We start from the raw sequence: 13,766 nt of genomic DNA, 5'->3' as shown, positions 1-13,766 counted from the left end.
GCTTGTAGGATGGGTGTAGGCGGCATGGTGGCATGAAAAGTCTTGAATGATGAACTGCTAATGCTGCAGGAGCAGGTGCTTGTGTTGATCAAAGGTTGGTGTGGAATATCTGTTGGTGCACTGGGTTAGTGCTTATAGAGCTGTGGTAACAAGAGGGGGGCTTCTTGCTTCCAGTTCATTGGAGAAATGCTGCCCCAGCACTTTCTGTAGGGAAGCAAAGCACTCGGTCCTCCTGAAGTCAGACAGTGTGAATGCTCTCTATGTAGTCTGAGCCTTGCTGCTGTGATTGTGTCATTCTAAAGGTCTCTGGCCTGGAGTTAGGACCCCACAGTGACTAGAGCAGACCAGTGGTTTTATAATCCTCTGTTTCATATGGCTTCAGGTCCTTCACTAAAGACCAGACTTTTGAAGGGTAGAGGTGATAATCCTGTGCTGTCTTCAAACAGTGATATGCTTGATGTTTGAGCCTGCAGTGGCCTTTAAGTATAGGCTGGGTCATGTACACTTACAGCAGATGTTTAGGGTAGGAGAGGTACAAGATTTTTTTTAGCAAGTGGCTTCAGGTAGTCCTGAGGGGCAGAATCTCACTACTGTTTACAGGGGTGTTCTTAACTCTTGCCCTTTTTCTGGGCTGGTCTCGGACTTCGGGCCATATGTATAGTACATACCGCTCTGGAGCGCACGGCTGAGCACTGCTGCTGACTCCCAGTTGCTTCGCTGTAAATAAGGCCCTGCTGGGGCAATAAGCTCTACTGCAGTAGCATTCCTGGGGATTGTTGAAGCTGTAGGTTGTGTGTTCTTGTCCCATTGCCTCTGCAGTTTATGGTGCTAGTGCAAGCAAGAAACGCCTGTGACATGTGAACTGCTTTAATCTGACAAAGCAGTACCATCTTGTGTCCATACCTGCCCATCTCTTGTGCAGGCAACTACTAGGAGGGGTGTGCAGACAGCGTCTAATCATGAGTTACTTTCTCCACAACACTTAATAAGAAAGTTCACAAATTCAGGACTGGCTGATTTGTGTAATCCTTTCCTTAGTTTAGCTGAGAGGAAGCAGTTTCCTTTGGCTTATCATACTTTCCAGGCTCAGCAGTTCATATTGTTAACACTGCTGATCCTGTTTGGACAGTAAAGATAAGTAAGCAGGATGCAAAACACTGGGGTCTGCGTCTTACTGCTTTGGCTGCTAGCGTTATCTGGCTGGGAAACATGGACCAACTTGCCTTTCATTCAGTCAGCAATAGACAGTGCGCCGTGCTTCTAGTGAAACTAATGTCTGAATGGTGGCCTTCTACCTATCCTTCCTCTAGTGCTTGACTGGGGCAGCTTCTGCCTGAACTAGCGTCAGTGACTTCCAAACCATGCACCTTTGTGCTGTTTGGTCTGTGCTTTCCTAGCAAGTCCCAGAATCATATGCCTGTAGGGGGATATAATAATCTGTCTCATAAGGTGACTGGAGAGAAGCAACTGTCCTGTTGGAGTCCCTGTAGTGTTTAGAGTCCCACCATGTCCATTTGAATGTGAGCAGTGCTGTGACTGCTAGGAACTGTGTTCCAGGACATGCTCTGTAAGCTCAACATCCTTGCTTGTTGCCAAGGCAATACCCAAGATAGGATAAAAGCCTTCTGTCCTACAGAAGTCAGAACGGGAAGCTCAATGTGCTGCATACAAGGTCTTTCCATAGTCATAAGGCTTAAAAAGGTGTATCTCTTACCTACCTGCTTCTAACTCTAGGTAACAGGTAGTATGCAGCAGATAGAAGTCTTTTTAGCATGGCTGGAAAGATGAGGGTACAGTGACTGGGGTATCCCTCACTTATGCATGGGAGTCTGATCATAGATGATAGCAGTAACCATCAGTGGTAGCGGGAGTCTAGGCAGGGGCAGGCTGGATAGAGTCAAATGCATGCTAGCCTGACAGCTGTGTCCTCTGCAGGCAGCCAGAGACTTGTCACCTACCAGATCTGGACTGCAGTACACAGATGGTCAGACTAGGGGGAGGGAGTTTCCAAAGCTTTTGGAAGCAAAGCTTCACCTTATAAAAGGCACCCTCTCAACAGTTCTTACGCAGCTTTACAGAAGCTTAAGGCAGCATTCAAGCTGTCTGTGATGTGACAGGATTGCTCAGACGCTGTCTGGCACCGAAGCTTGTGGGCTTCGGTGCTGAAACTTGCTGTGCTTAGCGGGTGGTTGGGTAAGCTCCTGGCTGGTGGGGTCTGTGCACTAGTATGCTGCAGGGTGGTGAAACAACATCAGTCATGGCCCAGTTCTCTAGCTTGCTTTTCCTGGGAAGGCATTCAGAATTATCTCGATAAAGGATAACCTCGGGATTCAGCCTGGCTCTGACGGTTGCTCTTCGGCAAACTTCCTGTGTTGTGACCTTGATCTCTGGCAGTTTCTCCCTTATGCAGAAAATAGAATGATTTGTTAGGCTGTGGCACTGAAGGGAGGACCTCTTAGAAGAGGGGTTTCATAGCACAGGAACCACCATAATGCCATAGGCTAAGATTCCTGCATGCTTCTGGAATACAGATGACTGAAGCTGGTGCTCACTAGTGTCTAATAGGTTGTAAAAGTTGATTCCTTGGTATCTAAATGCATGATCCTACTTGATGTAAGAACTGGATGTATGCATTAATCTTAGTTATCTATGCTGGTTATGCCTAAACTTTTTTGGTTGCTTCTGAAGTCCTGTGGGGAATTGAAGCCATTTGTCTTCAATGGTTGGATACAAGCAGTGAAGTACAACAAATCGTAGAGGGGGAAATGGGCTGGTGGCTGTGCTGTATCATACTGCTCATGAGTGCAGCCTGGCCACTTCCCTGGCTTCCCAGAACAGGGTGGCATGCTGAGCATCAAGGCCTTGTCTGATCTGAGTCAGAAAGCGCTGTCCTTGTAAGGAATTCAGTAGGACTATGACTTGAGGATGTTAGTGGTGTATAGCCTAGAGCATTTTCAACTGAGAAGGCTATTTTGCTGTTCTAGAAAAGTTTAAGTATGGTTGAAATTGTATTCTGGGTGTAGGCTGTTGGAATGAAGAAATAGGTCCCTGAAGGAAGACGCTGGCTCTGTTTAAGGCCTGTCTGAAGCACTGGGAAGGCAAGTCTGGTCTTCATTGAACCTGGTGTGCTCTGAGGTCTCCTGTAAAGGGTTCCTCACGTAGCATGCTCAGAAACGTCTTCCAAGCTGCTCTGAGTGGAAACAAATAGCATTAAAATGTTGCCAGACACAAAGCTCCATCTAGAAAGGATAAGACAAGACCTGGATTTAGGAGAGGAAGAGACTTGCAGTTACAAGCAATAAATAGCTTTTTGTAAAGCAAAGTTCAGATATCTTTGAGGCTAGTTCTTGTACCAGCTTACTGGGGCTTTCTTTAACAGCAAACATGCATTCTAGCAGCAATGAATAACATGGTGCCAGATATCCTGAAAATAAGATTAAACAGGTGCAGTGTTAGTGCCACAGTGTTCTTGGGTTTTGGTCTGGTTTCTGGCAAACAGTTGGCTCTTAGACTTTGTGGGAGCCTAAAGAGGTTTCATGTCCCACTTTTCCAAAAGGTTAGCTGTTCTGCCACATTGTGGAGGCACAGGATAATGAAGAGAGAACTACTAGGGTTGTTGCTATCTTCTAAATGGCATAATAGGCTTTGGCTTAATGTGCTCCAAGTAAACAAGCTGGAGAAGTACTGGAAGGAGGATGCTTCTTTTGAGAGAAGACTTCCCAAATACCTCTAGTGCGAAGTCTAACAATTGGTTCTTCAGACTTTAAGCTAACAAGCCTTTTTCCTTTCCTGTGTTTGGAAGGGAAGGCTTGTCAGTGATGTGCAGGTAGTGTAAAGGCTGTCATATGTGCTGTTCCTGGAGGCAGCGGTTTAGTGCAGTGTTGTTCTTGTTGACAGCTGATGACCAGTCTAGCTTCACTAAACCTACTTGGTGCTTGACCAAAGCTTATACTGTGAATTCTGTTGCAGCTGAGGTCTGTATCTGTAGACCTGAATGTTGATCCTTCTCTCCAAATTGACATACCTGATGCCCTAAGTGAAAAGGACAGAGTCAAGTTCACTGTGCATACTAAGGTAAGATCATGGAGTAGAAGGTGGTCTTCATAAATGTTATGTAAGTAATCTGTGTATTTGCAATACACATGCCTGTAAAGATGGGCTTGGCAATGAAGGAAATCTGATTAGATGGAGCTTTCCACGTAAAAGTGGCCTAAGGGTGTATATATATGGAGAAACCAGATTTCCTAAGACTTGAACACCCTCTAAGTAGAGGCAAGGTAGCTGATTGGCTTTGCTGAGGAATCCTAGATGGACACCAGAAGGCTGGGGGGGTAGGGTTGGGGAAACCAGCTACTGTGAAACTTCACAAAATAAATTGCATTAATGCTGTTCCACAACAGTGCCTTTTCTTTAAATAGTCTCCTTAGTAGTAAGGCTCTCAAATGAGTGCCAGCTCAGCTAAAAGGGAGTAGGCGAGGCTCTTACTAGGCAAAATAGCTTCCTTTGGAAACAGACAGAACTGTTTCTAAAAGCACTAATTTACAAAACAGTAGGGCTTCTGTATCTTCTCTTCCAGACTACACTGCCAGCTTTTCAAAGCCCTGAGTTTTCAGTTACAAGGCAGCATGAAGACTTTGTGTGGCTGCATGATACACTCACTGAAACTGAAGAGTATGCAGGACTCATTGTAAGTACTTCCTAAAAAATGTAATTCTGAACAAAAGACTATGGTGATTTAAAGTGCATACTAGTAAGGGCATGAAGTCTGCTTTACCAATATTACTAGTGTTTCATGACTCGGGTATTCCCTATCCTTCTTTTTGCCTTAACTCCCAGACAACTTGAGTGGTATGGTTCTATGTGAACTTTCCATATAGCTCGGAGCAGCAAAAAAAGCTTGATGCTCTGAGAGTTCCTGAAGATGACACAGCGAAATACTCTGTTAAATATAGTCTTTCTTTCCTATTGTGATTCTTCAGGAGGCCCTGTGGGCCACAGACGATGGCTGGCTACGGGGTGGATTATAAAGGCTGTTCCTCTTTGTTGGTTTCCCTCCTGGGGCAGGGGTAGCAGAGAGCTGGGGGGGGCAAACAGGGGTCCTAGACATCAACATGCCTCTAGAATTCCTGGGTGCAGAGCCTTGCTGGCTTGCCATGACAAGGCATAAAGGGCCTTCTTCCAGAGAAGGCTAGAAGTAATTTTGGAAAACTTTATTTGCTAGCATCTATCACTAACCAATTTCTCCTTGGCTAGATACCTCCAGCACCTTCCAAGCCTGACTTTGATGGTCCCAGAGAGAAGATGCAGAAGCTAGGGGAAGGAGAAGTGTCTATGACAAAAGAAGAGTTTGCCAAAATGAAGCAAGAGCTAGAAGCGTAAGTAGAATGAGTCTACTGCCAAAAGCTGCACTTAAAGAAGCCTTCTGGGAGAGCAGCTTATTTGGTGGTAACTGATCTTGAGTGTGACTTTTTTGAAGGGTGTCTGCTGCTGCATAATCTTTAAAATCTTGGAGCTGGGGTGTTGCCAAAAGTTTCTCTCAAACTGGAAAACTTCCTAGCTAAAGAGATTGAAAATAGCTTCTCTATCACTAGCTAGCTATTTCAGAAGCATGCTGTTGAATATTTTCACTGGATAAACTTAAAGCAATTCTTTGTATTTTGAAGAAAGCAGTACAAGAGAGAATCTCAGCCTGTTCTTTCCTTTCAGTGAATACCTCGCTGTCTTCAAAAAGACTGTATCATCACATGAAATCTTCCTTCAGCGGATTTCTTCTCATCCTGTGCTCAGCAAAGATCACAATTTTCATGTTTTCCTGGAGTATGACCAGGATGTAAGACACTTTTTTTTTTTCTTCTTTCCCCTCCTTTCCAAGTGAGGCAAGATGTTAGGAGTATTGTCACTTTTCTGGGCACAGTCAGAATGTTATGTAAATCTATGTGCAGCATCAGCAAGTAGATATTGCCAGTACTTCTGAGATGATGTTGTGGTTTAACCTCAGTCGGCAACTGAGCACCACACAGTTGCTCGCTCACTCTCCCCCCTGACCCCAGTGGGATGGGGGAGAGAATTGGAAGAGTAAATGTGAGAAAACTTGTGGGTTGAGATAAGAACAGTTTATTGTTATTTTATTTCAATTAATAATAATAAGAAGAATATACAAAGCAAGTGATGCACAATGCAATTGCTCACCACCTACCGACCGATGCCCAGCCAGTCCCTGAGCAGCGGCCACCCTGGCCAGCTTTCCCCCAGCTTATATACTGAGCATGGTGTCACATGGTATGGAATGTCCCTTTAGCCAGTTTGGGTCAGCTGTCCTGGCTGTGCCCCCTCCCAGCTTCTTGTGCACCTCCAGCCTTCTCAGTCGGTAGAGCATGGGAAGCTGAAAAGTCCTTGACTAGTGTAAGCACTACTTAGCAACAACTAAAACATCAGTCTGTTATCAACATTATTCTCATCCTAAATCCAAAACACAGCACTGTACCAGCTACTAGGGAGAAAATTAACTCTATCCCAGCTGAAACCAGGCCAGATGATTAAAGGATGAAAGCCTGACCTTTAGACCTTTTTCTGCTATAAATCTCAGTGCTTCTTAATCCTAGTCAATTTGGTTAGGAAGCCAACTTTGTATGTCTTGATATCTTAGGAACAATTATGGTTCAGGTGCACCTGTGCTGTGTTGCATGGTCCTAAAATGGAAGAATGGAGGTGTATTAAAGTTAGTACTGCATCTGTTTTGTCAAACCTAATTATGAGTGATAGATGCTGATCCAAGATATGCAAGGAGAAACTGAGCTGTTTCTGGGAATGGGAAAAATCGGTGGCACAGAATAGTTGAACAACTTCTAGTCAAGCCATTTGTTACATGAGCCATCTTTATACAGCGGGTATTATGAAGAGCTTGGAAATCAGCCTGCTCTATCATACGTTAGATATAAATGATGTTACTACACTGCAAGTGTCAAAATAGTCACTTTTTCCCCCCCTCGGTATAGTTTTAAAGCTGTCTTGGCCTCTCTGTTCCAGCTGAGTGTTCGGAGAAAAAACACAAAAGAGATGTTTGGTGGCTTTTTAAAAAGTATGGTAAAGAGTGCTGATGAAGTCCTCTTCTCTGGAGTCAAGGTAAGGTAGTTGGTTTATCTCTTATTTACCATAATCTTGATTGTTTTTTGCTTCCTGCTCCAGGGAAGTTAGTTATGTCTGCTTCAGGCTTGATGTGTGTGAGGCTCAGTTACTAATGCTAACTTTCCTTGTTACTGCTGTCCCAAGTTGGGTGGAGTAGCCTATATTAATTTTCACTTCTATAGAAATAAGACATTGAAGCTATAGGCTGTTAAAAATTTAAGTGTATATTTAAGTTTCTGGTGGATGCACAAGAGTTGCCTTAACACCTGATACTGGTGGTGAGGAAGGAATTACACCTTCAGCAAATGTGCTCGTGGCTCTTGTCTACTTTGGAGCTCTGAACAAACATGATTTATGGGTTTCTGCTTGCACTAGACAAATCAAATACCAAAGACTCCTGTAACTGGTCCAGCTTAAGCTTTTCTATCATGTTGCCATGGTGGCTCTAATAGACTTGCTGTCCTGAACACAATGTCGTGAAACATTACAGTACATATAGTGTTTGGTGTGGATGTGAAGCAAGCTTGTAAACTGCTTACTGCTTAGCTGTGTTGCAGCAGGCCTGGGAAATAAAATTCCGACAGTTGGTAGCCCTCTGATACCAACTTACTGGTTGCTTCAGACAACTCACAGCGTTGAATAGTTGAGTGTCAAGTCCATCTTCACTTCATCATGAAGAAGAAACTTGCCAAATGGCTTGGTTTGTCAAACCCTTGGCTCAGGGTCTTGTCTTGAAGTCTGCTCTTCAGTAGAGATTGACAGGCATAACACTCGGGTGGATATGGTTATTTCTTTGGCCCTTCCCGAAATAGGGAAGAGCTTGTATTCTGCAGTAATGTAACTGACTTAACAGGTCATACTCTCTTTCAGGAAGTAGAAGACTTTTTTGAGCAAGAGAAGACTTTTCTTGTAAACTACTACAACAGAATCAAGGATGCATGTGCAAAAGCAGATAAGATGACAAGATCTCATAAAAGTGAATCTTTTCAAAGACCCTTCTAAAGACCTTGCAGTCTTGCTGATTTCAGCCTGAAAACCTTGTCTTGTTCTTGCAGATGTTGCAGATGACTATATTTATACTTCAGCTTGCTTGAACAGCCTCGCATTAGAAGAACCTACAGTTATCAAAAAGTAAGCAAGTCTAACTGTTCATAAACATAGCCTGAGTCTGGGAATATCAAGTTCCTTTTGTAAAATCCAGGGGATTGAGTCATGGCTGGTTTGAGTTTCTTGAATTGGAAGCAAGTGGCATGGAAACTTTCTTTCTTCTGACGTTCCTGGTGCGGCAGACCTAAAACTATCAATTGCATCTGACTCTTACCTAGTTGATCTCTTGCCAGTTGTGCCCTAGAGCTGAATTGTGCTGGTCATCAAAGCTCCTTCTAAACAGAAGTCTCCTTGAATTTTTCTCAGGTCACAAACTCCCAGAGAATATGCAAGAAAGGGGTTATGCATCTGTGTTCTAACGTGCTGTTAAATACAACCAGAGCTTACACTAGGCCTGTATTATCTTCTGGACATTTGAAGTTCCAGAATAGTAGGGTTTTTCTAAGCTATGGAAACCTAGTCACCTTTTCTGAGGTGAATTCTTCCACCTCTCTAAACTTTGCTATCAATTTACCAAGACCTTGTTAAAACAGAGTATATGGCTGAATAAACAAGACAGTTCATCCCTCTAGGAGGGTAGCAGTGGGGAAATTCTCCACAAGACCTTTGTGCTCTAGAGATCAGTGTTACTTTAAATGGTGTCTAGCTGCTCAACTGTACTCGTCTGTTATGCTGGAATCCAGCACCTCTTGCGTTCAACCTTCTGTCTGAGTCTTTTCCTAGACCTGAGTTCTTTTCAAGCACTTGTCTGGGTCTGTATGCGGGAGTAAACTCCAGCCTTTGGCTTTTTGGTTTCCTGCCAAATGATCCTGGCATTTATCAGACTAAAAAGTATCTAAAACTTATTTGTGCAATTTTTTTCCCTAGATACTTGTTGAAAGTTGCTGAGCTTTTTGAGAAACTCAGGGTAAGAGAAGCTTGGGGGGGGAGGGGGGAGGGGAAGAATCTCTGAATCTGGATGTTGCTGTTTCCTGTTACATACCAACCATCTGATCTTTTCTGCAGAAGGTAGAGAGTAGAGTTTCATCTGATGAAGACTTAAAGCTCTCTGAGCTGCTGAGATACTACATGCTCAATATTGAAGCTGCTAAGGTGAGAACAGTTTTCTTTTTGAAGCTTAGTTTTATTATGGGCATCATGACTCACTCATGGTATTCTTTGTGCTTTAAGAAGACAGGAAGGTGGACCCTTGTTTTGCCTAAGAAACATGGCACTCCTAAACCACAGCAGAATATAGAAACTATATATTTGCTAGCTGCGGTCCAGCCCACTTACAGAAGGGCTGTTTAAGATCTCTGACCAGTTTTTCTTTGGCATGTAGAACTCATTAGATTTCTCTAAGTAAGTTAGAGCCAACTGAATTTGACTCTGCAGCAGTGTTCTACCCCTTCCCCTACTTGAGTACTTATGACTTCTCAGTAAAACCAATGATGACTAATTAAAAATCCTGAAGTAAATCCCAACTACTAAAGTACTTTATCATGAATATGTGGTAACATGTGAAGGCTATTGGAGTCTGGACTCTCAAGAGGGATTTGGTAGATTAATGCGACTGCAAAAGCCTTGCCAGCAACTCTTTTCTAATCAATACTTGACTTGGCAAGGGGGTGACTATGCTGAGAAATGGTATCTAGGTATAACCTGATAGGCCTTTTCATCTAGTGTTATACCTCTAATGTCATGTACCCTGGAACATTCACTACAGGCTCCCTCTGTGATGTACTGCTATTTAGACATCACAACTATACTGCTGCTAGATTAGAAAATAATTGGCACCGAGACCGTACTGCTTCTTATTTCTCTAGGTTAGTACAGTGCTTCAGTCAAACTGTCAGATCTCCAACAAATTAAATGATAGTGTATCCCTTACTGAAAGCAGACTGAGGGAATTCAGAAAGTGCTATTACTCCCTAGTGGAGAGGCCCACCTTATAGAAGGATAAAGCTACTTTAAGAGAAGAAGCGATGCCTACAGTAGCCCTTGGACTTCCTTGACTAAGGCACAAGTGACTGTCCTGAATACTTGATACTGCACTAGTGAAATGCTCCTGTTGCTATGCTAAGAGCATAGCAGGTTATAATAGCTTGGAATAGTTGTTGGAAGAAGTAGAATCTAGTCCTGAAAGAAGTGAAACCTCCTACTGCTGAGGTAGTTGTAACCTCAACTTGGGAAGTAGTCCTCTTAAGGCTTTGATGCACTATTCCTGTCTACTTTCAGGATCTTCTGTACAGGCGTACAAGGGCTCTTGTCGACTATGAAAACTCAAACAAAGCTCTAGATAAAGCCAGACTAAAGAGCAAGGACGTCAGGCTGGCTGAGGCACATCAACAGGATTGTTGTCAGAAGTTTGAAAAGATTTCAGAATCTGCAAAACAAGGTAAAACAGGCTTTGCTGTATTTATACTGAAGAGAGATCCTAATGCAGTCCAGGTCTCCATCTGACCTTCAGCTGCTGAAGGCTTCTGAACACTCTCCTGAAGCAAGTAGTCTGGACATCCCAAGGGCAGTATAGATACCTGTAAAATTAATGCAACTAAATGTTTTTAAGAATGCTTGTCTGAAACAGAGCAATGTCAGTACTAAACCAGCCTTAATTATAAGCTCCTACTATTTGCTTTCTAGACTGAACTCTTGTTCTCAGTCTCCACCTAAAGGTAACTACTTAGGCTTCTGGTTATCTCAGTTAGAACTGTGCAAACAGGCTTTTGCTCCTTCCCAGTACAGCTGAGTGCCTCATACAGAGTTTCAAACACTGGTTCTTAGTAGATGCCTTTGGACAATATAAAATAGAGGAAACCATAAAACAGAGGAAACACGCTTTCATGGTACACACTGCTGCTCCTTTAATGTTCTTGGTTTTGAAATGTTCTGTGTTCTCACAGGGCTTGTGTGGCTTACTTCTGTTTTATTCCAATTTTTTTCCTATAAAATCTTTGTCTTAAACAAGCTGTCTGTTTCATCACCAAGATGGCAGTGTCATGTGATGAATGCATCTTCTGGCTAGAAACAGCAAGATTAACTCTTGAACCTTTTTACAGTGAAATGCTGTAACTAGAGCTGTACAACAGAACTCATGAAACATAAGGGCCATTACTGAAACTTCAGTCACACTTTGTGCATCTGTCTTATCTTTGTTCTTTCTTCCTGACAGAACTGATGAGCTTCAAACAGAAGAGAATAGCAGCATTCCGCAAAAACCTAATTGAAATGGCAGAACTGGAAATAAAACATGCAAAGGTGTGTTCTTTTTGGAATTTAACAGGCATAGCTTGAGAGAAGTGAGTACTGTGTAACTTGGAGGATTTGCTGGGTTCCCTTTAAAACTAGGAAGTGTAAAATAGAACAGCTGGGCTCTTTAGCTGAGATCTGAAGAGGGGAAGGAAAGAAGTGAAAAGCTGTAGGTGTAGTGTATACAAAGAACAAATGCTGACAGTCTTACCTGTCCTGTGCAGAAAGTCTGTTTTCAGCTTGTCACTCCTAGGACACCAGCCTATTGCACTGCAAGTGAGAAGTCTCAATTTTGCAGGTAATACACAACAGCTCACTTAACTTCCCATGAGACAGCCTCATCTGTGGGTTTGACCCCCCTCCTGCATCTAGAGGCAGCTGCTGCCTCAGGTATTGCTGAGTGCTGTGAGAGCACATCCTGCAGCTTGTGATCTAGCTGTCAGCTCTTCTCGCTTGTTTGGTCAGTGAAGGGGGACACTGGCTTTGTAGCAGCCTCTGCCAACTTTACTGAGCAAGCTTGAAGTAGGCTGCAGAGACCACACCATGTACTGCCAGCTTAATCCAGTACAGTACAGGTTACAGGGTCTACTAATTTAATGCAGAGAACAAAGCAGGAAGCCTCAGGAAGAGGTAACTGTGCATCCTCAGCTTCTTTTGAAGAAGGAAAGTCTAATTTCCCACTCCCCGAGAGCCTTGGACTTTATCAGCACTGAAGTAGTTACCTATGAGCTTGAACGTGACATACAAAAGGCTTGACAATACTGCTCAGTTTGGCTCATTTAAAAAACTTAATACTCTGTCTCCTGCCCCTCTCTTTCCTACAAGTCATGGTTGCAGGCCTGCAGGAAGAAGCAGATTGCAGACTGTATGATCTGGTTTTGATGTTTTACTGTTTCAATGCTTGTCTTTGCAGTATAAGGTCTTTAGCATTGCCACAGGCTACAAAATCCCGGGATGGACCTATTTTGGAAGCTACTTCATTGTGGAAGGCAGGATTTAAATTATCAGTCTTGCTCATCTGAAACTAATTTTCTTCCTTTCCAGAACAGTGTCTCTCTCCTGCAAAGCTGTATTGACTTGTTCAAGAACTAAGGCGCCTTATTCTGAAAATGTGAAAAAAGCATCAATTGCACTCAATGGCCAGGGGCAACTAATTGGTTTGATTGCATTAGCTTAAAATAAATATTGTTACTGAGATTCTGTTTGACTAATGCTTAAATATGTTGATAGTGATACATTGACTTTCTTGGTATACATGAGAGCCGAATTGTGTATGAATTGTCTGGATGTAGCTAACATCCTGTTGGCTGATAACTCAAAATGAGTCAAATGTAAGAAATCAATTTGCAGTTGACTGACTTAATCTAGCAGAAAATGTTTTCTGAGAACTCATTTTTTTTGCAGGATCATAAAGTAATCTGTCTCTTCATAGCCCTGATATATTTAAAATTTGCAAGTGGGGCGTGACTTATATAAGTGTAGTAATTTTATAAAGTATCTTAACATTCCACTTCCCAGACAGATTTCTACTACAATATATTTTGAATTTCTATAACTACATTCAGTATTTGTACACTTGGGCAATACAGCAAATAAAGATGTCTGATACAACAAGCTGTTGTATGGCAAGACTTTGTGTGGGATGTAAAATGATAAACTGAGATTTCAGGCACAGAACCATCACAAATTTACTCATCACCTGGAGCTCTTAATTTGGAGCACTAGAGATAAATATTTATTTGACTCAATAGGATTGTTTTTGTAATGGGTAACATGAAATGTGGGGACTTCGGGTCATGTTGCTGTTTGAGTAGCTCTCAGACTTCTTACATGCTGCACACAAAGGAAACTAAGCCTTTCAAAAACATCAATATGTCTAGATGGCTTGGACTCCTTCAGACTATTTTATGATGCTTCATATTTTGTTAATCTTTGCACCTCCTGCTAGCAACAAGAGACTGTTTAAAGCTTCAGGGCTTCTGGAAGCACAGCCCTTGCCAGTATTCTATGAAATAAACCTCTGTAAACTTAGTATGACCAACTGGGCATACACTGCCATAGCTGAGGCAACTCAGCCTATAAACCCCAGGGTCATCTTTCTACAGGTTGTCTATCATTTGGCATATGTGGAATAGGTCAGTGAGCCATACCCTTCTAAAGGCAGCTTTCTGAGTAAGAAGAGTATCTGAGCCTTGCTTAATTTCTTGTGACTAAACTTCTAATCACAGTCGAAGTAGGCTATGTGGCTACGCTCTGGGCAGACTGCCTGAAGCAGCTTCAACCAGAGAAGCTCTGAGAATGGGCTG

At 42.8% G+C, this 13,766-nt stretch overlaps 1 protein-coding gene across 1 annotated transcript in view; it reads left to right on the top strand.

Moving 5' to 3' along the window:
• The window catches only part of SNX5 (sorting nexin 5), a 17,738-nt gene extending 4,666 nt beyond the window's left edge, over nucleotides 1-13,072 (top strand). Inside the window, exons 2-14 of the mRNA XM_009329480.1 lie at nucleotides 1,936-1,973; nucleotides 3,970-4,074; nucleotides 4,577-4,687; nucleotides 5,254-5,375; nucleotides 5,707-5,830; nucleotides 7,027-7,122; nucleotides 7,996-8,101; nucleotides 8,181-8,256; nucleotides 9,100-9,139; nucleotides 9,238-9,324; nucleotides 10,450-10,609; nucleotides 11,384-11,469; nucleotides 12,505-13,072. Coding sequence (XP_009327755.1) covers nucleotides 1,936-1,973; nucleotides 3,970-4,074; nucleotides 4,577-4,687; nucleotides 5,254-5,375; nucleotides 5,707-5,830; nucleotides 7,027-7,122; nucleotides 7,996-8,101; nucleotides 8,181-8,256; nucleotides 9,100-9,139; nucleotides 9,238-9,324; nucleotides 10,450-10,609; nucleotides 11,384-11,469; nucleotides 12,505-12,552 — 1,199 coding nt within the window. The 3' untranslated portion in view covers nucleotides 12,553-13,072. The remainder of the gene's footprint in view (nucleotides 1-1,935; nucleotides 1,974-3,969; nucleotides 4,075-4,576; nucleotides 4,688-5,253; nucleotides 5,376-5,706; nucleotides 5,831-7,026; nucleotides 7,123-7,995; nucleotides 8,102-8,180; nucleotides 8,257-9,099; nucleotides 9,140-9,237; nucleotides 9,325-10,449; nucleotides 10,610-11,383; nucleotides 11,470-12,504) is intronic.
• The last annotated feature ends 694 nt before the right edge of the window (nucleotides 13,073-13,766 follow it).

The sequence above is a fragment of the Pygoscelis adeliae genome, unplaced genomic scaffold (genome assembly GCF_000699105.1).
Source record: "Pygoscelis adeliae isolate BGI_AS28 unplaced genomic scaffold, ASM69910v1 Scaffold118, whole genome shotgun sequence".
Taxonomy (NCBI): Eukaryota; Metazoa; Chordata; class Aves; order Sphenisciformes; family Spheniscidae; genus Pygoscelis; species Pygoscelis adeliae.
The sequence above is the reverse complement of the archived record's forward strand: the minus strand, read 5'-3'. Positions and strand labels throughout refer to the sequence as shown.